Raw genomic sequence first — 26,308 nt, forward strand, 5'->3', positions numbered from 1 at the left:
TTTGAACTCAGGTCTTTCTGACCCCTGGGCTGGTGATCTATCCACTGTACCACCTAGCTGCCCATTAGGCCTTTTTCCACTGTATCATGGTACCTGTCATGTAGGAGAGGCGATAGCCCAGCCCGTGATGGGAGGTGAAGGACATTTTCTCAGCTCCTTGATACTGTGGGTGGTCAGGCTGGGATTCTGAGTAGGGAACTCTGCCCAGAAAATGAATCCCTGAACCGGAGACAGGAGCATTGAGGACGGACTGGAGGAGGGAATGAAAGTGACAGCTGGGTGATAAATCAACTTCCACCCAAAGGGGGAATAACAGCTGAAAGGAAATACCAGCCCCACCCCACTCTAAGCCACTGGGGTAGCCACCCCTGCCCTACATATTAGGCAATAGGACAGCGCCTACGGGCACAAGCAGCATTAAAAAAATAAATAAATAAAAATAGAGTCATTCCACAGGATCACAAAATGTGGAGGTTTAGAGTTTATAGATTCAAAGCTGTAAAAGACCTTAGAGGTCATCTAGTCTAATCACCCCATTTTACTGATGGGGGAACTGAGGCACACAGAGCAGAAGTGACTTATCGAGCTGCACCTAGCTAAGCAGAGCGAGGACTAGAACCCAGCCCTTAGCCTACTCCCAATACTGTGTTCTTTTCCACTTATCAGCACCCAGCTTGGAGCTTCATTCCATGACCCTTCTGCCCCTTTGACCCTCAGCTAGGCAAATACCCAAAAGAAATCAAGGACAGAGAGAACAATTCCATGTGTGTCAAAATATTCATGGTGGTGCTTTTTGTGATAGCTGAGAACTTGGAACAAAGTAGATAGATACCCATCCACTGGAGACTGGCTAAATAAATTGGGGTACATGAGTGTAATGGAATGTCACTGAGTTTAAAGAAATGAGGGATAGGAAGAATTCAGGAAAGTGATAGATAATGCCCCAAAAAAGCATCAATAAAACATTTTAAATAAATAGAAGATATGATAGTACAGAAGGGGACCCCAAAATAAAGCAGTTTTGTTATTAATTTGCATATATGTATATATACATATATATGTATGTATATCTCCAAACAAGCATATATGTATATGTGGATATGTGGTTGTTCAATCATATCCAACTTTTCGTGACCCCATGGACCATAACACAACAATAATGTCCATGGGATTTTCTTGGCAAAGATGCTAGAATGGTTTACCATTTCCTTCTTCAGTGGATTAAGGCAAACAGAGGTTAAGTGACTTGTCCAGGGTCATACAGCTAATAAGGGTCTGAAGCTGAATTTGAACTCAGGTCTTCCTGATTCCAGACCCAGAGCTCTATTCCCACCTAGCTGCCTCTAGGTGTATATATACATGTAGGTATATGTAAGTATGTACATATGTATACATTATTATATTACATTATGTTATTATATCATATCATATTAACTTCACTTTACTCCCTCCAATCATCTCCCCCATAGCATCCTCCTCCACAACCCTTCCTGATTCCCTCCAGTTCTGGAACCAGGAACCACGATTAAATCAAATCTGCAACCACCCTTCTTGAATGGGATATCAAGCTATGCTCCTAGGGCCCCATTCACCATCCCTATGACTCTACAGACCATTATAATAGTCCCTCCTGCGAAATATTCCCCTGTGTGGGTTGTTTCCCCTTATAGGAAGTAAACTCTTTCAGGGCAGTGACTGACAGTCTTTGTTCTTGTGTTCTTATCCCCAGATATCCCCAGTGCTTGGCATGTGGTAAATGCTTAATGAATGAATGCTTTCCATATACTTCTTAAAAACCAAATCATATATACCAGAAATTCTGTTTCCTCCATAAGCCTTCTTATTTTTTGTAAATTAAAATGTACGTATTTGTTGTCAATTGTTAATTTCACAATAAAGAAGGAAAATCTAATTTTAAAATAATTGAGGGAAGTGGGAAGGGTTATATGCAATATGAGATAACCAGGTCCAGAAAAACATTATACCCAATGACTGCAACCAGAGAAATTGAAACAATGCTGTGTAATTATAATCTTTGATGTCGGCCTCAGAAATGGGCAAGAAAATGTACCTTCCTCCCTTCTTTGCAGAGGTGGGGGCCTATGGGTATGAAACATTGCATACACTGTCAGACTTCATTGATGGGTTGTTTAGTTTTGTCGAGCTGCTTTAATCCTCTTTCTTGATTTATTATTAGGGATGGTTCACTGGGTAGGGATTGGGGTAAGTGCACATGTGGATGTGAGGGTGATGTAAAAACAGAACGCATCAACTCTTTAAAACGTAAGCCTTTTTCTCTGTGCCTGAGCCGAGCTCAGAACATCTTCCTATGTCTGTAGTATCAGTCCTAGAGCTGTCTGTCTGGGAATGTGGCTTCTACAGGGTTTCCACTCTTGGAACCTGAAGCTCTCATTCAAAAATGGGTGGGTGGGGAAGAGTGGTGAAAGACTTAATGGAGATGGAGAGGAGAGTTACTATCCTGTCTCCTAGTTTTCAGGATGGGCAGATGGGGATCTCTGCCTTTCCTGTAACTCCTTGGTCCTCACATTAAGATGGGCAGCTAATGCTCTCCCCCATTTCCCACCTGGAAACAGAGCCCTGAAAGTGGGGGACATGAGTTTAGAGAACAGAGACACAATACACAGTATAACCCTGAGAAGCCAGGCAGAAATCAGACTGTATCTCTGCCCCTCTCCTAACTATCCCCCTGGGGGGAGGAGCCAACTGGACAGGCTACCCCTGTCCCTTTAAGAGGGAAGAGAGCTCCAGCCCATCCTGACTACTGTGTTCTCCCACTTATGCTGGCCAAATCCCAATAGGAAAGGAAAAATGAAAGACTGAAAGAGAAAATGAAAGACCAAAAAGGTCCCTACCTTCTCCCAGGCTCCTGCTGCCCACTCCTCTGATCTCCTTAGCCCAGGGAGCCGCAGCTACCTGGTAAGCAGGAGTGGGGCATACAGGGTGGAGGGTTAGGTGGGGAAAGGAGACACATTTGATGAAAGCTTGAAATTAAATTTAATTTAATTAAGTTTGAAAGTGTGGGGTGGACCCCAAGGCAGGATACAGAGGCAGATGATCTAGGGTTCCCCAGTCAGATGGTGGGGCAATTAAGTAGATGAGGATGTGGGAGCTGGAGTGGGGGGAGAGGGGAAAGTGAGAATAGAGGAATTGGAGAGAACACACGAAGCTGGAGGACAGGGGACATTCGGGAAGATGGCTGGAGGAGGGAGGAACAGGAAGGGCATCCTGGTTTGGGACAAGGTGTCAATGTCACCACCTTTCCATGTCATTGTCCCTCTACCCCCCAACCCTGGGCTGGGATTTTTGTTCTTAACACTGTTAGATTGGGAGAGGGAATAGGAATGGAAGAGAGACAAACCATCAAGAGAAAGGGATTCTGGGGCAAGCTGGTCCACAGCTCTCTGAGCCCTTTTGCTGAAGTCTCAGCTCAGCCTGGGAACACTTGATCGAACTCAGACTAGTCTTTGTGGGCTGTGGGGAGGGGGCAGAGCTTGGGAAGTTTGTAGAGAGGGAGTTGGGAGTTGGGGTGGGAAGAGGGACTTGGGGGTATGCCTCCCTCTCCAGCCGCTCTAACCAGGCACCCATCGGCTCCTCAGGGTACCCTGTACAGCCATGGGGGAATGGGCCTTCCTGGGCTCCCTGCTAGACTCAGTGCAGCTGCAGTCCCCCCTGGTGGGCCGCCTGTGGCTGGTGGTGATGCTGATTTTCCGAATCCTGGTGTTGGCCACGGTGGGAGGTGCCGTGTTCGAGGATGAGCAGGAGGAGTTCGTGTGTAATACGCTGCAGCCCGGGTGTCGCCAGGCCTGCTATGACCGCGCCTTCCCCATCTCCCATTACCGCTTCTGGCTCTTCCACATCCTGCTGCTCTCCGCTCCTCCCGTCTTGTTCGTCATCTACTCAATGCACCAGGCCAGCAAGGGCCCAGGGCCCCAAGGGGATGGGGAGAGGGAGCAGGAGGAGGGTGACGGCAGCCACAGCCGGCACCTGGCAGGACCCCGGGCTCGCCACTGCTACCTGCTGAGCGTGGCACTGCGTCTGCTGGCTGAGCTGGGCTTCCTGGCAGGGCAGACACTGCTGTACGGCTTCCAGGTGGCACCACATTTTCTCTGCACCCAGACCCCGTGCCCCCACACTGTGGACTGCTTTGTCAGCCGGCCCACAGAAAAGACAGTGTTTGTGGTCTTCTACTTTGCAGTGGGGCTTCTCTCTACCCTCCTCAGTGTGGCCGAGCTGCTCCATCTCTTCTGGAAGGGGCGACGAAGCCAAGACAAAGATTCCCTGTGGCCGGGCAAGGGGGGCGACGGTGAGAAAGACAACCACTGCAACCAGGAGCAGGAAGAGGCCCAGAAGCTTCTCCTGCCGCTCTCCCCACTAAGAAGGGGCCCTCCACCGGGTCCCGCTCCAGATAACCCACCTGCCTATGCCCACAAGCTGAAACAGGGTGGCAGTGAGGTCAGCACCAGCAGGAGCAAGTCCTCAGTGTCCACGGTCAGAGAGGACCTATCCATATAAAGAGGTACCCTGCCCCTAGCTCTAAGATGGGGGAATCTGTGAGGTAGGGAAAATGAAGATGTTCTAACAGGCCAACCTCAGCCATGGAAGATCAAAAGCAGGAAACCTGTGGCTTGAGGGAAAGGATCCTGGATACAAAGCCAGGAAATCTGCTTCTAATCCAGATCTTGACTCTGATTTGCACTGTGACCTTGAGCCATTCACTATACTGGGTCTGAGGTTCCTCCTTTATAAAATAATGGGGAGAGACATTTAAGGTTCCTTCTAGCTTTACCAATCTATGATTCTAACTATCCATCTCTCCCCTTCAAAGAGCCATCCCTTTGAGGCCAATGGTGGAGAAGGCTTAGGGGGAAGCATTCACACTCCCCAGGGTCCTTCCAGGTAACTCCAGAGGCAGAATACAAGAACTCTGCATCGTGGACTGGAAATGAGGAAAAGGGGGAGAGACTGGGTGAACAGGCTGGTTGTTATCTTGTAGACCACAGCAACAATTGTGATTTGTGGTCGGTGTTACTACACTCTGCATTTCATGTTATGTGACCTTCAGGCTATTGTGTGGGCTTGTGTCTGGTATCTGGTGTGACCGTGTGCCTGTGTTTCTAATGTTACACTCAGGGCCTCAAGCAGAGCAGGCTATGGCTGCCAGCTTTCACTCAGCCCCAAAGACCCAAGGGTCTCCTACATAAAATCATCCTCTTCTTGCATTAGCAAAATAGGCAAAGCCAGAAGGTGGGTAAGGCACAAGCCCCCTCAGGCTGTGTGGTCCCCTGCTAAGGCTGCCCAACATGCTCATTATAACCCAATTTCTCTTCAACCTCTTGGGGATGGGAAACTCCCCTCTGCAACCCCAGTCTAGCCACTTGTTTCTCCGTGCAAATGCATTCGTTGGTCTGTCTCTCTGTCCTGTGTGTGTTTTCTTCTCCCTTCTGAATTGTTACAGTAAATAGAGTGCTATATTTGGAGTCAGCGGTGTGTTCAGTCGTTTCAGCTATATCTGCCTCTTCATGACCCCATTTGGGGTTTTCTTGGCAGAGATACTAGAGTGGTTTGTTATTTCCTCCTCTAATTCATTTGACAGATAAGGAAACTGAGGAAAACAGGGTCAAGTGGCTTGCCCAGGGTCACACAGCTAGTAAATGTGTGAGGTCAGATTTGAACTCAGGAAGATGAATGAGTCTTCCTGACTCCAGGCCCATGCTTTATGCACTATGGTGCCACCTAGCTGCCCACTAGCTAGAATCAGAGGACCTTGGTTCAAATCCCAGCTGTACTAATTTTCTACCTCTGTGAACCTTGGGCAAGTCCCAAGTGTGACACGATATGGCCACTCAACATGGGAGTCAGGAAAGCCTGGGTTCAAGTCCTACCTTAGATCATTTCTAGCTGTGTGACCCTTAGCCTCCCTAACCCTCAAATTTTCTTATCTGCAAACTGAGGGGTTTGAGCTAGGTAATTTCTAAGGTCCTTTCCAGCTCTGTATCTATCATCTACCCCCACTTGTGTGTGTGTGTGATGTATGACCCAGATCCCAAGCCCTCCTCCCCACCCATGACCAAAATCAGGTTACTCAGTCACAGCAGGAAAGGGCTCCCCTCCCCAGCTGCCCTGAGCCAATAAGTGTCCAAACAGGAAGGGGAGGGGAGAGGAGGGCAGGAAGAATAACCCGGGGGGGGGTGGTACAGAGGTGGGAATGACTCTCCCAGGCCAACACTAACCTCAGGTGGGGAGGGCAAGCAACAGGAAATCATCTGCTCTCTCACCTTCTGGCCTAGTACAGTGGGCATAGACTGAGCCCTTTCCCCTAAATAAGAATGAGTGGGAGGAAGGGCGACAATAGGAACAAGTGGGAGAAAAATCAGGGGACAGTGTGCTCTGGGGACCTGGGGGGAGTCAGTGGCTAGCTCCAGATGGCCAGCACCCAGAGAGAGGGAGGGAAGAAAACATCAGAGGCAAGACAGATGCTGGCTGGTGGGCCACTGCTGCCATCCGGTGGCTAAGATGGGAGCAGCCCCCGCAGGCAGGCCCGCTTTGGGGCAGTCTGGGAGTACCTGGGATACCAGGCCACTTATTGCTGCTCCCTCCCCTTTTCACAAGGAGCATAGCAAACAAAGCACTTCCTTGTCATCCCAACTCATACATTCTTTCCCAAGCTAAGGCTCCAATCCCCTTTGCCTCTATCCCACCCCTGTTTAGACCAGATGATTGCTGCAGTGAGTATAGACTTAAGGCCCCCCAAGTCCCTTAGTGGACTGAGTAAATTTCCTCTGCTAGTTAACTGCTCATGACCTTAGACAGGTGACTTGGCCTCTTTGGCCTCCATTTTTTCCTCCATAAAATGAGAGTAGATCTCTGGTGGCTTCCAGCTCTAACATTCTAGGATCATGCCCCTAGTACATTCCCCAGGGTGAATCCAGAACTTATATAAGGCACTGTTTCTAGAAGATACAGACTCTTGTCTGAAGACTGCTGCTCCCTTCCACAGGCTCCCTGAAAACAACCCTATGGGACAGAATGGAAGTCAGACCTGGGCCTTGGGAATCCAGAAGGGCAAGCCCTAATGCAGAGAAAGACCTATGGCAGCGTGTAGGGCTGGTTCTACCTGGAGGATGGGCAGGATCCTCCTCCAGAACTTTCTTAGTTCTGGGTTCTTGTTATATAATCCTCCTGTCACCCCAAGGGCTTCTTCCTCTCTTTCCTTAGCCCTGCCCTAGAACAGATACTGACCCTAACCTTTCTCCCTCTCACACAAGATCTTCATTTCACATACACACACCATCTACCCCCTGCCCTTCCCTGCTCAGGCAAAATCAGGACCTTAAGCAGTTCCTCAGCCTCCTTTTCCACTTAACTGCAACATGGAGTCCTGCTCTAACTGGGGAAGGCCACTGCCACCTCTGAACCTCCCAATAGTGCTGTGAGCTCTGTTCCAACCCTACCACCCCACCAGAACTAGGACTGGGTGCCTATGAAAGGGTACTTCCCAAGGGAACTTTGGGAGGACAGGTCCTGCTCTGTTTCTTTTTCTTTTATATGGAGGCAACTTTTTGACCCTGCCCAGGGTCAAACAGCTAGTAAGTATCTGTGGCTGGATTTGAACTCAGATCCTCCTGACTCCAAGGCCCATGCTCTATTCACTGCACCACCTAGCTGCCCCTACTGCCTCTGCCTTCTTTTTCTGAATTCTTTCTTGTCCCTAACTCAGGGTCCTAACCAACGGAAAGGGGTAGGCTGGGAAGGTTGAGAGGACATATACCTACCCCAGATGCAAAGTACTTTACATAGGAACCTGGCTACATCGAATCACTAACTCCCACATCCAGCCCACAATCCTAATGGAAAGCCAAGCATTTTGCACAGCCTGAGCCCAAATTCTGGGGGCCCAGTTCCCAACAGACATTTATGGATACAGGCTGGAGGGAGCAAGGATCTGAGGCATGTATAGAATAAATATAATTTTATTCTTTATCCAGTAGATCTCAGTGGAAAGTTCAACAGTAACAGCTGCACCAGGTCGGGCTCCCTAGGGGGAGAGGAGGGAACCTGCCCGGAAGTGAGGGGAGCATTGGAGGGGTCCTCACCCTCCCCACAAACCATCCTGCAGACCCATGTGGAGAGGCAGGCAGGGCCAGCTCTCCCAACCCTGGGAGGGAGAGGGAAGGACCCCCGCCCCAGCAGATGCCCGCCCTGCGGGGGAGGACAGGAGTAAAGGGAGTGGGGGAGGGATGCAAGTAGGAGGGGAGCAGATGAGGCCAGGTTCTAAGAGAGATGTTGACTCAGGAACTCGGGTGTCTTTGTCTGTCTGCAGCTTGTGGAAAGGGGTGGAGGGGGGGGGGAATGTAAGGTGGCCACTGCCCTGGCACCACGGTGGGGGGAAAATGGGATTGCTGGTGGCTGTGAGGCTGGGGTAGGGGCAACAGAGGTCAGTGTCTCTGAGCCCCCCACTCCCCTTCCCCCCTGTCGCTATCCCATTCACAGTGGGTACAGGGCAGGGTACCCAAGGAAAGGAGAGGCCAGACCTGACATGGTGGGGGAGGGGAGAAGGCATCAGCTCTAGCTATGGTAGAAAGGATTGAGACACTTACTTTGTAAGCCTAGGGAGGGGGGTGGGGTGGGGGTGCATCTTGCCCAGCTCCTCTCCCTTTCCCCCTAGTCTCTCAGACCAGTACCCTCTGACCCTTAGTTGGGGAGGAAAGAGGGGAGCACCACACAACAGGAGCTAAGGGGGGAAAGGAGAGACAATGAGACCCTTCCCCTCCCCCCACCCCCTACAAAGAACCTCCTTTCTCCCCTACTCTCTAGGAAAGCCCACACCCAGTGGTTAGGAGTAGAGAGAAGTGGTGTGGGGGCCTGGCCCCCTCTTCCCCAGTGATGGGTGGGTGTTGGGGGTGTAGAGAGAGGGGTTGGCTTTAGAGCAGTATTTCACAGTTTTAGAGAGAAAACTGAGGAGAATGGGCTTGAGGGGGAGAGGAAAGGGGTGGCGAAGGAAAAAAGAAGGGAGGGAGTTCCCTTGGGGTTAGGTATTTTTCTCTCCCCCATTAATCTCCCCTCCCCCTCCCCCAGGCTCTGAGCCCAGCTGCCCCCAGGGCAGCACCCCCTCCCCCCAATGCACAGCACAGATTCCTTCAGTACAAATGTGCTTAAAATGAAACTTCTTATTTAAAAAAAATCAAAACAAAAAAATTAAAATAAAAACAAAACCAGCAGGGGAGGTGGTAATATCTGGGAGGAAAGGGAAGGGGGGCAGGGCGGGATTCAGCGGAATATGTACAGGGGAGAAGCCCTGCCCCCCATCACCAACCTGAGGGGATTCCACAGCATGGGGGACTCTAGCCACCCCCCCCACCTCAGCCCCCAGACTTTCCCCCAGCCCAGGGAGGGGGCGGATGGCTTGCTAGTTTTGAGAATGGTGGGGCTAAAAGCCCCCAGAGTTTGCTGGTGATGAACATGAGGCTGGAGGGTGGAGTGGAGAGTAGGGGGTGGTGAGCAAAGAGGCTCTTCCATGAGCATGGCGTTCCCTCCACCTGTTCCCACGACATCCTGGCAGGGCCTCACTGCTCCGGCCCAGGCCTGGGATTTGGAAAGAGGGCACCCTTCAGCCTTCGGCCCCTCGCCCCAACCCCCACCGGGTCATGGAGCTCTGTCCAGGACAAAGGAGGACATCCAGTTCAGGCTTGCAGTTAAGTCCATCGCAGGGACGGAGCAGGAGGAGACTCGGCTCCATCCTTCCCATCCAGATCCCAGGCCCCCATGAGGTTCAGAGACCCCCATCAGTCCTGGGGCGGGGGAGGGTGAAGGGAGAGGGGAGACGTGTTTCATGGTGGTTTCTGTCTGAAGGCAGAGAAAGCCAGGTTGTGGGGTGAGGGCTGTGTCCGTGTTTCCGCAGGGGGTAGAGCTGGGGTTTGGTCAGGGAGAATGGGTGGCTGGACTGCTTCTGTTGGAGCTGGGGGAAAGGCTGGGGCTGCAGCTGCCTGGTGGCGGGGCCAGGCTGCTCCCATCCCCTTCCCTCCCCCCACCCCCCGGCTGTCCACTCAGAGTGTCCAATCCCTCTGAATTCTCCAGCATCTCCTGGATGAGGGGTGGCATGGAGCCTGGGATCTCCATCTTCAGCGTGATCACTCGCTCGGCTCCTGGGAGAGGAGGAAAGGAGGGAGGTCATCCACTGATGCCACCCTCAGCCCCCAGGGAGCGTGGAGTCTCCCTCCCCCATTCATGTTTGTATGTTTCAATGTTTGTTTTGGTTGATGGTTACAATAAAATTTTTAAGGTTACAATAAATTTTTTAAAAGGAGTCTCTCCACCCCCAGGGTACTCAGTGAGGGGGAGGTGTCTATTTGCAACTGACGTTGCTAAAGCAGGAGGAAGGACTCAGTCCTTCCTATGGTGAAGATCCAAGTAAGGAGAGGGTGTCATGGGGACAGACAAGCACCTTCTTCTGGTGCCCAGATCCAGGGCTCTGAGACTGCAGGTGATTCACTTGTGGCGAGGGCCTGGGTAAGAGGCTCTGGGGTAGGGCCCCCATAGGAGGGGGAGGGCCAGCTGCCTTACTTACCCTTGGCGCTAATGCTTCGAAGGTCCGTGATCTTCATCAGCATTTTGGGGAACATGTGAGGCCGACTGGGCCGCCGTTTCCTCACATAGACCTTGAGGGCCTCCAAGAGTGGCTCCTGCAGCGTGTCCACTTTGTCTGGCTGCTCCAAGTCCTGCCGGTCTAAGAAGGGAGAGGTGGTGGGGTGAGCATCCAGTCTCCCTCCCCTCCTTTCTCAAATGAGAAAAAAAAAAAATCTAGTCATGCAGTCCCAGGCCTGGCCACTGAGGGGCACTGCTGCCCAGGTCTCTGAGCAGAATCTGGGAGCAGGTAAGGATGGGGGTCATTTTACCCACTGACAGTATCAGCTGTATAAAGGAGACCCAGCCACCTTATCTACTGCTCCGTCAACTACAGTCTCCTCTCCCTTCTTTCTAAATCCTTGACTTGGTATCTTCAATTTTTTTTTTCTATGCCGGTGACCTCATCAATGTGAAAGAAGTCCCAGAGCGAGGACTCTGTCCACCACTGTGCAGACGAGCAACTTTTCTGTGACTTCGAGAGCTGCCATGGGGTACTGACACTTGATCATGGTCAGAGCCAAAGAGAGGACTTCGATCTATGTTCTGACTCCAAGACTAGTCCTCTATTGTCTACACCAGGCTGTCCTACCCTGGACATAATTCAGAGGTGGACAGTGTAGTGAGAAGAGCAAATGGTTTGCTGGAGGGGAAGAAAGTCAGGAGGAAATCCACTGTTCTTAGCTGAGATTCTTCCAGACTAGAGGCTCTTGAGCTTTTTGTGTGTTCTAGATCCCTTTGGTAATCTAGTAAAACCCATGGACACCTTCTTAGAGTATTGTTAAATGCATTGGTCTTACAGCGTGGGTTCTCAACCTGGGCAGGAAAACTTGATTTCTTTAACATTCTGATTTTGATATAATTGGTTTCTTTTGGAATACTATGTAATTTATGCATTTAAAAGCATTATTCTGAAAAGGGGTCCATCGGATTCACCAGACTGTCAAGGAGGGTCCACAAAAAGTTTAAGAACCCCTAAACTAGACTGACCAAGATCCGCCCCTTCCTCTGGGAATCCCCCATGTACTAGGGCTTCTATGGCAGCATTCTGCTGGAATCTCAAGAGACTGTTAAAAGCTACATAAAGCATCATCCTGGCTTCATCTGAAAAACATTATGGTAGTCATCTCCCCTTCCTTAGCCCCTTCATGTTATCTTCTATTTTACAGTTTCACGTACTCTGTCCTAATAGGAGATCCTAGGAGAGGATTGCGGAGCTGCCACAAAATCTGCCCACTCTGCCCTTGGCTCCACTCCCACTCCACATCTCTACAGTTCCCCTTGGGTTCTGAAAACCCACCCACCTCCACAGATGAGGCAGATGGCACTGAGGAGCCCGGTCTCAGCATCATCCATCTCCAGTGGCAGCAGCTGGTTGGCGAAGGCAAAGACCAGGTCGGTGAGTGGCCCAAAACCAGCATTGTGCATCTGCGTCCGGTTCAGGGTCAACCCATCTGAGAAGGTCATTGTGTCCTGTTCTGGTGTGTACCTCGTGCAGATCCGAAGAATCTGCGGGTGGTTCAGAGTAGGAAAAGGTCATACTGGTTCATTATTTTCCTGACACACCTAGGTCCCCATTAGCCCCTGAGGATTTCATCAAGGGAGGTCAATTTGGTCATCCTCTTGTTTCCATGCCAAAAGAACCCCACCCCCAGCCCAATCTCTCCAAGCTAAGTACTGTTTTCCTAGGAAAGTTTCTGCCAAAGTCCAAGGTAACTTCTAAAGTAAAGTATTTTCCTTCAGCGGGAAGGGAGAACAAATGGAGAACTGACTAGCACTCTGGAAGCACTCTAACTCTTCACAGACACCCCTCCCGGACCCCCTCTCCTTACTGGAGAATGGGGAGAGCAGGATCATAGCAAAGGTGGCAAACAGGCAAGTAGGGAAGGCCGGCTGTTCTAGAGCAGGCAGCAAGCACCCAGGGCTCCTCACCAGGATGTCCAGGCAGGCAGCCTTGAGAAGGGTGATCTGATCAGCGATGGTAAGAGTGGTGAAGCCAGGAAGCTGCTTAGCAAACTCTACAGTCTTGATGATGCATTTGGTGGAGAGTTCACTGAACTTGTCCCAGAGGTCAATATCCAGGGAGACCCGCTGTTCCGAGCTGTTGTTCTATGGGAGGAGAAGGAAAGAAAGGAGGCTGTGACAGTTACCAGCCAAAGGTCCCCCGCGGTTCACCTACTGATGACTCTTCTCTTCCGGGCCTTGACCTCTCAACTCCCCTCAGAACTGACCAACCTCTACCCTGTTACTGATGACGGCTGAGGCTGTGCCAACAACACAACAAGGTCAGTGCCTGTTTCTACAATGCTAACAAAGCACTTTCTTCCCTATCCTGGAAGCAGGTGGTGTTTCATTAGCCCTAGGCAGCTAGTTGGTGGAGGTGAAAAAAGTGCTAGAGCTGGAGTCAAGAGACTTGAGTTGGAATCCTGCTTTAGATACATTATCTGTACGGTCCTGAGTACTGTCACTTAACCTTCACCAGCCTCAGTTTCCTTAGATGGGGATAACAATAATCACCCATCTGTAATAGCAATTCAGATTGCACAATTATCATGTATATTGCGATCATTGCCTTGCCGATACAGCGTCTTACAGGGCTGTTGTAAGGATCAAATGAGGTAATGCATTATAACGTGCTTTGCAAGCTTTAAATCAATATATAAATGTTATTTATCACTATTATTATCCTTTCAGATGGGACCAAAGCTTTAAGAGATGAGTTGGTCAGTAAACGTTTATTAAGCACCGATTATTGCCAGGCACTATGCTAAGCACCGGGGATACAAAAAGAAGCAAAAGACAGCCCCTCCCCTCACAGAGCAGACAATTTAAAAGGGGAGGCAACAAGCAGATAAATAAGTACAAACAAGCTATGTAAGAGGAAAATGGGAAATGATGAACAGGAGGAAAGTACTAGAATGAAGAGCGGTTGGGGAACACATCCTGTAGAAGATGGGATTTTAGTGGAGACGTAGAGGAAGCCAGGAGGCAGAGATGAGGAGAGCATCCCAGGCACAGCAGACTGAAGCTTTGAGAGGTGCAGGTGACTTTCCAAGGGTCACAGAGCAGATGATAGCACTAACAGCAACATGTATATAGCACTTTAGGATTTGCAAAGGGCTATAGATATTGAAAGGAAATGCCCTGGGAAAAACACTGGAGATATTTGGGATTATACCACACCTTTGACCCATCCTAGCTGTGTGACCGTGGACATGTCACTGAATTCTTCTAGTAGACAGATGGGGTGGGGCACAATGCTACATATACTGTAAGATGACAGTGTGTCAGATGGTTTAAACCATTTTTCTTTAACACAAGGAAGGGCCCAGTGTGGGGTATGATATCACAAAATGACTAGTCAGGCATAGTGGCCATTAATAGATCTTTTAAAATATCTTTGAAATATCTGTAGTACCAACTTCTAGGAGTTGTTAAAAATCAAAGAAGATGATAACATATGCAAAGCACCTTCCAGAGCTTAAATAAACTGCTATTCAGGGTATCAAATTTGGAACTAAACTAAAATTTGGAACCAGGCCCAAAGGGCTATAAAACCGTGCATACCCTTCGAACCTAGCAGTAACACTAATAGGTCTGTATCTCAAAGAGATCAAAGAAAATGGAAAAGGATCTATAAGGATAAAGATATTTATAGCAGCTCTTTTTGTGGTGGCAAAAAATTGAAATTAAGGGGATGCCCAGAGATTGGGGAATGGCTGAACAAATTGTAGTCTATGACTCTGATGGAATACCATTGTTCTGTGGGAAATGACAAGAGGGGTGGTTTCAGAAAAACATGGCAAGACCAACATGAACTGATGCACAGTGAAATGAGCAGAACCGAGAAAACATTTACACAGTAACAGCAACATTGTAACGATGATCAACTGCGAAAGACTTGGCTCCCGTGATCGATACAATGATGCATAACAATTCCAAAGGACCCACAATGAAAAACTCTATCTACCTCTGGAGAGAATTGATCAACTCTGAGTGCAGATTGAAGGATACTTTTTTCACTTTTTCTTGCTTTTTTTTTTTCAACATGGCTATGCTTTGCATGATTTCACATGTATAATTGATATCATATTGCTTGCCTTCTCGTCGGGTGGGGGAAGGGCTGGAGGGTGAGAAAGAATTTGGAACTCCAAAGTTTAAAAATGTTCAAAATAAATAATAGGGGTGTGTGTGTGTGTGTGTGTGTGTGTGTGTGTGTGTGTGTGTGTTCAAAATCTTAGTTCAGTTTTATTAAAGCGGCTAGGTGGAGCAGTCCATGGAGCATTGGGCCTGGAATCAGGAAGATCGGAGTTCAAATACAGACTCAGACACTTTACTAGCTATGCGACCTGGGGCAAGTTGCTTAACCTCCTTCAGCCTGTTTCCTTATCTGTAAAATGGGGATAACAGCATCCCCCTCCCAGGGCTGTGGTGGGGATTATGTTTGTTTATGAGGATATTTGTAAAAAGCTTAGCGCAGTGTCTGGCACATAGTAGGTGCTTAATAAATGTTTGTTTCCTTCCTTCCTCTGGTTAAAAATTAAAACTTCACTAAGATTTTTGGGACACCCTGTATAAAGGTCAAGTACTATTGGGTTTCCTCCCAGCCTTGCCCTATGATTTCATCAGTATAGGGATCTCCCAGTAAGGAAACTCCCTTCTGCCAATGAAGGTAAAACTTAACTGACAAAGATTACATTTGATCTTCACCAGAACTCTTGTTACAGATGAGGAAACCAAGGCTCCAAGAAAGTTCACTGCCTTGTTGCCTACACCCACACAACCAGTAAGACCTGGATGTGGGATTTTTTTTGACTCCAAGTCCGGCACTCTTTGCTCTATGCCAGCACCGAGTCCACACAGCTGAAGAGGCAAGGAAGGCCTCTGAATCAGGAAGATCAGCCCCTTTGAAGATCAGGGCATTAGACCAATGCCTCAGGTGCCCGTATTCCTGTGCTTGGCAGCCGTCCCCCCTGCTCCCAACATCCCATTCACCCCCCAACCCCTCTCCTGCCCAGCCTTTTCAAGGTTTCCATGCCACCACCTCCCCATGTTCCTTGCCCCCTACCCCTAGGTTCTCGTACCGTAGTGTATTTCCCAAGCTGGCAGAGGGCAGGGAAGGTTTCCTGATGGGCTTTTCGAACCTTCTCAATCAACTCCTCCACCTCAGGGGTCAGTGTGTAGCTCTCTGAACACTCTGCTTTGGGCGTCTCTTTCTTTTTCTTATTCCGATCATTCCTCACAGCTGGAGGAGGGACGGTAGAGGAGAGGGGGGGATAGGGGAGGAGGGTTAGAAGCAGTGTGATGGGTGAGGTCTTTTCAGGAGGCCCTGGGCCCCCACCCCAGGGGGCCCCTCATATCTTAAAGGGGTGGGATTTCCTCCCCAGGCCAGCACATCTAGGCCAGGCAGAGCGGTTATCTCCTTAGCAAAGTCATCTTTGTGGATGTGTACACACACACACACACACACACACACACAAACACACACACATATCCCTACCTACAAAGGGCTAGAAAACTGGTCCTCCAGTCTCAGAGCTCCCTCCCTCACTTAAGTCAGGAAGCAAGGTCCACATACGCATATACTGGATGTAGCAATGCTTTGACCATGTCTGTGGGCCCACAGCTTGCCTGGGAATAGGCCCCAGGCATTGCCAAGAGGCATGGGTATGTGTGGGCTTTTGTATCCCCATGCTCTGGGCTGTGCATTTGTCTGTGCACATTCATGTCACCTAAGTTTGTTCCCCCCAAACCCCCCTTGTTTTGATTTTCCTCATCTTCCTCCCCAAGAGTCCTCATACACCCTGGGCCTTGGGCCTCTTACTGAATGATGCAAAGGGTCCCTCTAGTCCTGCATCTGAGTAGAGCACCTCAGGGTAGGACTGGGATGTGTCAGGAGGAAAGCCTAAAGGAACAGTTCTCTCAGGGCCCCGAAAAGGAAAGGGAATTGGGCAGGAGGGTGGGAATGGGGGGATCTCTCGGCCCATTAGCCAGGGAGCTGACAAATCACCGTGGGCGCTGAGCCGCACACACCACTCGCCTTTAAAGAAGCGATGGGGTCGTTACCAGCCGATTATCCCCGACACACAATCACTCACAGGGCAGGGACTCAGCCGCTGCTGGGTGGGGGAAGGGGGAGGGAACGACTGAGGAGGAGATCTTGGAGAGTGAGGGGGATGGGGGGGCTGGCAGTCAAGGGGGGTAGGGAGAGAGAGGGAGAGAGGAAGAGAGAGAGAGAGAGAGAGAGAGAGAGAGAGAGAGAGAGAGGGAGAGAGAGAGAGAGGGAGAGAGAGAGAGGGAGAGAGAGAGAGGAGAGCTGGCATAATTTGGAGATCACTCATGTCGACTCTGCAAATTCAATAAAGTGCAGGAGAGAGAGAGAGGGCGAGGGTGAGGGAGAGGAAGAGAAAGCGGGGGGATAATTTGGGAAGAGAAAATTGCAGCTGTGACAAGACGTTTATCATTCGGAAGCTTTAATTCTATTGAAATGGCAGCTGCTCAGCTCCAGGGCACAGAGCTCTGGGAAGGCAGGGAGGGAGGAAGGGATGGGGAGGGGGGGGTCCCCATGGCTGCCTGTCCCCAACCTATTCCTTTCTCTCTGAGCACATATACACACTGAGGTGAAGTTGAGGAAAGCCTGTAGGTGAGGTAGGATCAATTCAGAGGTAGATTCCCTCTAGGGGTTCAAAGCTCCCTACTTCTTCTCTCCCCACTCCACCATGAAGGGAGCCTGGGAAAACTCCTGGGTGGGTATATAGAGGGGGGGGTGCTGCTTAGATAACAAGGGTAGCAAATCTCATCCTCTACCTCCTGCAGTGAGCTAGCACCAGCACAGGCTGGGGCGGGGGGGCAGGGGGACAGGGGTAGGAGGGGTGGGACAGAGGGGTGGGGAGGGAAGGCAGCGCATGCTCAGTTCCAGACAGAAGCCAACACTACACAGTGTCTGTCACTAAGGCTGGGGCACATTGGAGAATGGGAAACTCTAGGCTTCCCAAAGGCTGTGACTAGACCTGTTTATTTCCCCAGAACTCACATACCTCCCACTGGTAAAGGTGATAGGAATTGATGGGGCTCTATACATCTGTGTATCTCTTATCTGCATGTGTCTGAGGCTCTGTACACACGTGTACATGCATCTCTTTTCCACGCCCCCATGCTATATTGGGCTATGGATTGGGGGCAGGGAAGGGGAGTCCTGCAGCCGCTGCCCACCTCCCCCAAGTCTGAAGGTTCTGGCTCCATGACAACGGCTAACGCAGACGGAGGCTTCTGTCAGCGTCATTTATCTCTGACATCATCAATCATCGGTTGCCATAACAACACCCATGATTCAAACACAAGAGGGTTCCCCCCCACCCCAGGCCCAGCCTCCTTCTAGCCTGCCCTCTACTCAGCCCAAATTCAAAATCCATGTTCCTCAGAGTCAGGCTGGGAACCCCAGATTTGAGATGGCGAGGAGTGGAAGTGGGGGGCGGAGGAGAGATGGGCTTTTCCATTCTCTTCCCCTGCCCCTCTCCCCTAGGGATTCCCCTAGAGCTCTTGAGTCTCTGGGGCCCCAAATCCCTGGTATTCCTTCCTCTGAAGGGAACTGTCCTAAATGGAACTGAGTCCCTCTCCCTCCCCACCAAGCTCACAGAGCACCCAGGTGTCCCTTCTGTATGTGCTAAATAGTAAATGTAAGCAGGCTAGTCCAAGAAAGCAGCTTCTACACACACACACACACACACACACTCTCTCTCTCTCTCTCTCTCTCTCTCTCTCTCTTCTCCCTCTCTCCTCTCTCTCTCCTCTCTCTCTCCTTCCCTTCACTGCCAACTCCTTCATGGAAAACTGGGCTTCTCTCTCAGCTTCCCCCCATCTTCCCTAGCCCCACAGTTCTTCTATTGCCCAAGGGCTGAAAGGGAAACCTAGGTCACAGATTGTATACAGTATCATGTCCACCCTGTTTTGGCCCCAGGACACCCAGCTGTGGCAAGTGAGGGTGGCAAGGGGTGACACTTACACTCCTTGGACATGCCCACTTCAAAGCATTTCTGTAGCCGGCAGTACTGACAGCGATTTCTTGTCACCTTGTTGATGATACAGTTCTTGTCCCGGTGACATGTATACACCATGTTTTTCTGGATGCTTCGACGAAAGAAGCCCTAGAATTGGAAGAAGGATCAGGGTTGGAGGGGTAAGGTACAGAGGTCAGCAACCACAGAGCAGAGTGGGGAAAGAGGGGCAGATCCCTATCTGTGGTCTTTGGGTGAAGACAAGACAGCATCTCTTCCCCACTCAGTCTCCACCCTACCTCCCTGGACAGATGAGACCCAGGGTCAGGAGAATGTGATTCAGCAACAAGAAAGGGAACTCCCAGAGGAGAATCCCAATGGCTGCCTGCTGAGGCTGCTGCTTCCGCCACTGCCCCTCCAGCCTCTGGCATCCTTAGCTTCTTTTCCTCTGAGGAACTAGCCTCAGGGTAGCTAATGAGTCAGGGAGGGGTGTGGAGGGGTAAAGATGGGGGAGAGGCAGAGCCCACAATCTTGGTGGCTAAGAACACACTGGCAAGCAGGCACAGGCACAGACTGACGCACAGTAAGTAGATATACAGGCACAAAGGCCAGCAGGCAGAGACAAACCAGTGGGCTGGCAGGCAGACCCACAGAGGCAGACAGGAAGAGGGCTAGACAGGCAGAGGCAGGCAGGCAGAGAGATGGACAGACAGGCAGAAAGATGGACAGACAGGCAGAGAGGTAGGCAGGTAGGCAGAGAGGCAGAGATGTAGGCAGAGAGGTGGGCAGAGGGGCAGAGAGATGGACAGACAGGCAGAGAGGTGAGCAGAGAAGTTGGCAGAGGTGGGCAGAGAGGTGGATAAAGGAGCAGAGAAGTGGGCATAGAGGTAAAGCAGAGAGGTGGACAGATGGGCAGAGAGGTAGACAGATGGGCAGAGAGGTGGGCAGAGGAGCAGAGAGGTAAGCAGGCGAGCAGAGAGGTGGGCAGGTGGGCAGAGAGATGGGCAGAGGAGCAGAGAAGTGGGCAGAGGGGCAGACAAGTAGGCAGAGAGGTAGGCAGGCAGGCAGAGAGGTGGACAGAGGAACAGAGAAGTGGGCAGAAAAGTGGACAGGTGAGCAGACAGACAGAGAGGTGGGCAGGAGAAGCCAAGAAACAGGTAGGAAGAGGGACAGACAGGCAGAAAGATGGACAAACTAGGGCACAAAGACAGATAGATAGGCGACTGAAATATAGATTCCCAGTCAGGCAAAGAGAGAGACAGACAGGACAGAGAAAAAGCCAGGGACTGAGAGAGACTGGAAAGAAGGCAAAGAAGCGAACATATACAGGCAGATGGGCATGCAGGTAGGTGCCACACACACAGCATGAAGGTAGGCAGGTGACCACACACAAATACACTTGCGTTTCCAGGTAGGATTCACATAAGACATAACATATGCCAAATATACACGCACACACACTAATACACAAGCACAGAGAGGCAATATGAGGCCTTGGACTCTCCCCTTCATCCCTATCCCCAAGTCCATAGACAACTTGCTCCAGGTTTAGAGGCCCAGGATTAGAGAACTCAGCTGTGTAACTTCTCAGACCTGACTCTTGTAGGAGCTGGAGGCCCTGGGGACGGGAAACCAGTAGAGATGGTGTGCCCTGCAGTGTGGCAGGAGTGCCATATTGGGTGTTTCTGACCTGTCCTCTTCCCATTCCAAAGGCCAAATCTAGAGTAATGGGATAGGACCAGAGTCTAAGTGGGTAACCGTGGGGCTACAAGAAATCCAGATGTGCTGGCATTGGGGGAGGGGGAGCCTGGAGAGCCAATAGCTTTAGCAGGGTAGGCGACTCCCAAGGGGTAGCTCTACACCTCCTCTCACCGGGCACTCCTCCTGTCAGGTTATTCCAATAGGGTTCAGGCAGGGCTGCTAGGGGAGGCCTCCTAGGTCTCTTGCCAAGAGCAGGTCAGATGCCAGCTCACCATGGTAACCCCAGCAGTGTCGAGTGTTCACCCTGCCAGCCAGAAGCATCAGCCTTGGGAATGTAGCCTTTAGTGGGGAGGGAGAAGACCACACTTTGGGCCTGGGGGCCTCTAGACAGGGGAGGGCAGGAGGCAGCCTGATGATATGTTTGGGGGAAAGGGAGAAGTCACTCATAGATTGACCCTCTGAAACTGTAACCTTACATTGGTTCCTTCTTAAAGATCAGAACACCCCCGCTTGCTCTTCATCCCCTCTATCCTCTCTGGAGGAATATAAACAGGACAAAGTCCAAAACGACCACCTGCCTACCTCTGCCCTTCACACAAATCAAATTACTGAGGGGAGCAGACTGTGACCAGGAAGGAAAGAAGGGGAAGCTCACAGATATCTTCTGTATGTCAAAGTTATCTCTTCCCCTCATCTTTCAGCAACAGTCTGTTCAGCACACCTAACTCACCTTACAGCCTTCACAGGCACTGACCCCATAGTGGTACCCCGAGGACTTGTCCTGGCAGACAAAACACGGCTTGTAGATTCGGGGGAGAGGAGGTGGCGAGGGGGGGCTGGGCACAATCTCCTCCGAGCTGCTGCTCTGAGTTTCAATGGCTGCAAAGTTTGGCAAGAGAAAATGAGAAAACACAGGTTAGAAACTCTAGGCTCCAACCCTCATTCTGAAACATCTCCTGATAACCTAAGACCCCCACCATTCTCATAGGCAATATGATAGACTGGAAAAAGCATGGAATTAGAAAGAAAAGGACATGAGTTCAAATCCTGATTCTTCTCATTACTACTTGTGCTACCTGGGGCAAGTCTTCCCCCAATGGGCCAAAACTTGCAGCTCAAAATCTATAATTTAGGAACCCCACCTTTCAAATCCTCCCTGGCCCCATCACACCCTGGTAACTACATAGTTCCAGGTGGCACTAAGCAGATCCAGACCAACCAAATGGACGCTACTTTATACAATGGATAAAGTGTCATTTGTGGTAGCCTCATCACTCGCTGGGTCAGAGTAATCACCTGCTGAAATGCTTTCTCATTAATTCTTCCCTCCTTTCATATAGCTAGGAAGGAGTTAAGGCAAGATGGGAAGAGGGGGGAGGGCCCGAGTCTGGACCAGAGGAAACTGGGGTCAACAGGATGTTCAAAGGCAGTCCACTCCCCCTCCTTTCTCTGCTTCCGTTCTCTACCACCCCCCCAACCCTGAAGCAGTCATGGCCCTTCCCCCAGCAAACAATTCCCTCCCCCTCCTCTGGCCAGGAAACCAAGGGGTAGAGCAGGAGGGCAGAGACACTGCTAATCTTCCACCCTGTTTCTCAGCTCTTGACCTGCCAAATGTGAGAGGGATAGAGGTCCCCTAACACTGACTCTAGGAGGGTCCCTTCCCAGGGGTCAGAGATTGGGACCTCTTGGTGTTCTCTACCAGCCAGTCAGTCATCTGTGGATTTGCGTTGTTGAAGGCATGTGTTGGAGTGCTGCCCCCAAGCCAAAGTAGGGGTGACAAAAGGGGCTTGTTTCTACTCAATGGTCAGTCTGTCCTGGCCTCCTTACTGTTTAGGACTCACTCTACCCCTCCTGCTATTGAGTTTCCAGCAAATGGGAAGGTGAGTGACCTGGTGGGTGGCAACTGGGTACACAACACAGGTCAGATTCTCTATAGCCATACTGTCTTTCTACAGGGCTCAGGGAAGACTTGAGGTATATTTGAGGTTAAGAGAGCCATGATGGAACTCTTGGAGTCAGGGTGGGGATGAACTACTGCAATGATAAAAAGCAAAAGACACCTCTGCCACCCCTTGGGATCACCTGTTTTCCATTCCCACACAGTTCTCAAACCACCACCATCCAATGGTTAGAGTGTCCAGTCTCCTTCCTCTGACCCCCAGCCAAGTCGGACAGTGGAGTACAGAGGGGGTTTGCCAGCATGATGATGTGAAGGGGATTCCGGTCCCTCAAAACTGATTCTTTACCACACCTAACCACTCCTCTATCTATCAAGCTGTAGCAAGAACAACTCCTCAAACTCACAACATGACGATGTCCAAAGATGCAGGTACCCTATTAACATCACACACACACACACACACACACACACACACACACACACACAAAAACACCAGGGTTCTCCCTCCCACTCCCAAACCATCATGCTTGATGAGAAGAGAAAGGATTGGGTACTAAGAGACAGAAGACACTAGCCCATTCCCCTTTCCCCACCTCAACTTCATCAATGATAGACCTCTTTCTCTCTGGGGGTTGCCAGGAGGATGGAGAGAAGGGCACTGTGCCAGCCCAATTGGCTAGGGCCAACTATCATCTCAGAAAAGGCATTATGACCCCAGACACTATCCTGCCCTGGTCACCCCAACCTGGAATGTTAATGGTTGCACAGTCCAATCCCTCCATCCTGACCTCAGTTTCCCCCCCACACTAGAATTCAATGCAGGAAAGCACACAAAACTTAGATCTCCTGGGGGCCTTCACCCCACAGAACCGTCCTCCACCCTGCTTCCCTCATCATTTCTACTCTCCCTTAGCCCTAGACAAGTAAATCAGACAGACAGGGAGGCCTGAGAACAGCTGCTGGGGTGGGGGGGGGGGTAACTGGAAGGGGGGGTGAGGGGCCAGGGTGAGGCTGGGGGGGAGGGGATCTGGACAAAGGAGTCCTTTGTTGTGCTAACTTTTTCCAAGACGCACACCAGCAACAATAGACAATCCAGCCTGGAGAAGGTGGGGGGGGGGGGCGGAGAAGCGATATCAAGGACAAGGGGGTGTGGGTCCCCACTCCCTGACCAGGAGCCTAGCATTCCAACAAGCTGAGGGACAAAGGCGATGACCCCTCCCCTCCTGCCCCACCTGGCCTTTGGCCTCCTGGCCCCGCCTCCCCTAGGGGATCAGACCCCACCCCCAAGTGCCACTTTCTGCAGAGGACTGAAAACGGTCTATTCTCTATGGGGAGAAAAGGCAGAAAGACACAGAGATCTTGGGGAACAGAGGAAAGAAGATGGGAGATGGATGAAAGATGAAAAAACCACAGAGAGAATTGGAGGAAACAGAGAGGGGGGCATAGGATGGGGAGGGAGAAACTGACGATTTGGGGAGTGGGGTATGAGCTGAGGAAGAGAGACTTCAGAAGAGAAAAGTGATGGGGGAGGGGAAGTGAGGAAAGCAAAGGCCAAGCAGAAATATGCAGCAAAGGCAAAGTCCAGAGGGTGTTGGTGGAAAAGAAAAAATTGCTTTGGGGAAAGGAGGGGTGGAAGAGAAACGGAAAGACAAGCAAGAGAAAGGGATGCCTAAATGGGATAGAGACACTTCCAACCACTTCTCAAGCTGTAGCACTTTCTCCACCTTCTTATAGACCCTTTTCCCCACTTGCATACATATGCACACATTCTCTCTCTCTCTCTTTCTTTCTCTCTCTCTCTCTCTCTCTCTCTCTCTCACACACACACACACACACACACACACACACACACACACACAAGAGAATATCCTGCCTAGTCACTCAGGGAAGCCCAGCCCTGCTCCTGACACAGCCACCACCTCTGAATCTGAAGGCTTGGTCTCCTTCATTCTACCCGCTTTGCTCCCCAGGTTTATTGCCATTAGAGGAGGGAGAATGAGGACCTGGGGGAGATTGGTGGGTAGTGTAGGGCACTAAAGGACACAGTCCTCTCCTTTCTCCCGCTGTAACTTCTCTGCCCACTGAAAGAGGAGGGAGGACCTGCATCCATCTGTCCTGACGGCCACTCTATCCTTAAATATACCTCCGTCCACCCAGGAGACCACTTCCCTGCTGGAAACATCATAGAGCTGTCAGCCCCAGGGAAGAAACAGCTTACTATCTGACTCTCTCTCACTACCCATCAAAGCTCCCTCCCCCTGCCTGAGAGAAGGGGAAAGCAGAGATTAAAGGAGGGATAGAACCTAGATCAAAGTCCAGAACTCAACAGAGAACTAAGGTGTCTTGACTCCTAGCCAAGGATAGGTTAGGCTGTGGAGAAAAGGGGTATCTTCCCATTCAGGTTTGGAAGAAAGAAAATCCCTGGACTGGCCCCTCTCTCCACTACCTCCCTACCACCCCTCCGAGGGGCCAGTTTCCTGAAGATCAGCAGGAAATCGGATGGGCCCTTGGCCAGGACCTCCCTTTCCCTCCCCCCACTCCAAGTCTGGCTCCTCTACTATTCCTCACCCCAGCAGCCCCCGGGAGAAGGGAGCGATCTCCAGGGACCAGCCCCCTCCCCAAATTCCCTAGCCCAGAGACAGAGAGGGGGGTGGAGTGTGAAAATGTGTGTTGGAGGGGGGCAAAGGGGGAGGAAGACGGAAGAGGTCTGGCCTGGCTGGGCTAACTCCCGATAAGCATCTCCCCCCCTCAACACTCCCCCCCTACTCCCTGGGGCTCCCACGTGCTCCACATTCTTGGATGTCTGGGAGCAGGCAGAGGCGTAAAGCAGTCCTGAGTATTAAGGCAAAGGAGGGGAAGAAACATCCTACCCCTCCAACATCTCTACCCACCTCTATCTCTATGTCATCTCTACCCCCCAACAGGGGTGCAGTAAGGGGTCCCCAGGGCTCTGACTCCAAGCCCATTACCCTTTGACAGGGTAAGAATCCAAGAGTCTTCACTAGCCCCCCACCCTCAGCCTGGATAACTCCTCCCACTCACCCATCAGGAGGAAAGAACTCTCAGCTATCAAGGGGGCAGGAGAACAGATTATAATAACAGGAGCTGCCCAGTATTCTAAGTTTTGTGTCTGTTGTTGCGGGCACACATTGTGCCCTTCCTGTGAAGGGCATCTGCCCCCATATCCCTGTTCCTGTTGACCTCAACTTTCTGCTCATAGCTGACCACAGCCTTTCTTCCAACTGGGAAAATGGAGGTGGAAGGGCATGGTGAGTCTAGGAAGGCCAGATCTAGGCCCCTTGCCCTCCGGATAACTGGTACACACCATGGATCTGGGACCCCAGGGACAGAGGATAGCATTCTCAAGCTTGGGACAGCTTGAGTTTCCCCATCCATATGAGGACAATCTACCTTTCTAGCTACTGGGTACTTCAAAGGGTAAGGAGAGGGAAGGAAACTGATGCTGTGGTGGCCCAAGATCGAGCCTTGGCCAGGGGTATACAATGAAGATGGATGACAATGGGAACACAGACGCTCAGCCTCCAACAATGGGGGGAGGGGGGGAATCCTTTGGTGATGGGAGGTGGGGGTGGATAGAAGGGGAAAAAAGCCATTAGGGAAGAGTAACAACTTTAAACAGCCAGATAACTCCAGCAAAGTCACCTTCTTCCCTGAAGTTGGGAGTGAGGGTGGTGAAGAAACTTCATCGTGAGTTCTCACTTCTTCCTCTGCCTGACCCCAGTTCCCACCACACTTCCATCATCCAACTAAAGTCAATAAGCAATCTCCCCCTCCCCAAAGCAAAGCCCTCCTCTCCACTGGATTCCTGGATAAGAATCAAAGGTCAGGGGCCAGAACAATGGGAAGAGATGGGTGGGGTGGGGGTGACCACAACCTGGGCCAGGAGATCAGGATGGGCCAGTACCAAGCCAAACCCCATATCCCCATTTGGTGGGTCTCTAAGTCTGATATGGGTGGAAAGGACTTTCTCACTCCTTTTCCAAATTTGCATGTTTCTTCCCCTTCCCCAGCCAGGAATCCCTTCCTCTTGAGGAAGGGATCCCCTCTCCAG

The 26,308-nt window shown here is 50.9% G+C and overlaps 2 protein-coding genes across 4 annotated transcripts in view; one reads left to right on the top strand and one right to left on the bottom strand.

The window, feature by feature from the left end:
• The first annotated feature begins 2,803 nt into the window (after window positions 1–2,803).
• GJD3 (gap junction protein delta 3) lies at window positions 2,804–5,409 on the top strand. The gene is made up of 2 exons (XM_036758029.1): window positions 2,804–2,937; window positions 3,618–5,409. Exon 2 carries the CDS (start codon window positions 3,634–3,636, stop codon window positions 4,531–4,533), a length of 900 nt encoding a protein of 299 aa, XP_036613924.1. The 5' UTR covers window positions 2,804–2,937; window positions 3,618–3,633; the 3' UTR covers window positions 4,534–5,409.
• Window positions 5,410–9,155: 3,746 nt separating this feature from the next.
• RARA (retinoic acid receptor alpha) overlaps window positions 9,156–26,308 on the bottom strand; it is a 57,375-nt gene continuing 40,222 nt past the window's right edge. For all 3 annotated transcript variants that reach the window (XM_036757672.1, XM_036757669.1, XM_036757673.1), the window contains 7 exons: window positions 21,067–21,215; window positions 18,644–18,785; window positions 15,726–15,886; window positions 12,574–12,750; window positions 11,946–12,150; window positions 10,586–10,744; window positions 9,156–10,163 (listed from right to left, as the gene is read on the bottom strand). In XM_036757672.1, coding sequence (XP_036613567.1) covers window positions 9,940–10,163; window positions 10,586–10,744; window positions 11,946–12,150; window positions 12,574–12,750; window positions 15,726–15,886; window positions 18,644–18,785; window positions 21,067–21,215 — 1,217 coding nt within the window. In that variant the 3' untranslated portion in view covers window positions 9,156–9,939. The remainder of the gene's footprint in view (window positions 10,164–10,585; window positions 10,745–11,945; window positions 12,151–12,573; window positions 12,751–15,725; window positions 15,887–18,643; window positions 18,786–21,066; window positions 21,216–26,308) is intronic.

Source organism: Trichosurus vulpecula, chromosome 4 (assembly GCF_011100635.1).
Source record: "Trichosurus vulpecula isolate mTriVul1 chromosome 4, mTriVul1.pri, whole genome shotgun sequence".
Classification (NCBI taxonomy): domain Eukaryota; kingdom Metazoa; phylum Chordata; class Mammalia; order Diprotodontia; family Phalangeridae; genus Trichosurus; species Trichosurus vulpecula.

Coding starts and splice junctions, on each gene's coding strand:
- GJD3 (XM_036758029.1), top strand. CDS start 3,634: ATGGGGGAATGGGCCTTCCTGGGCTCCCTGCTAGACTCAGTGCAGCTG.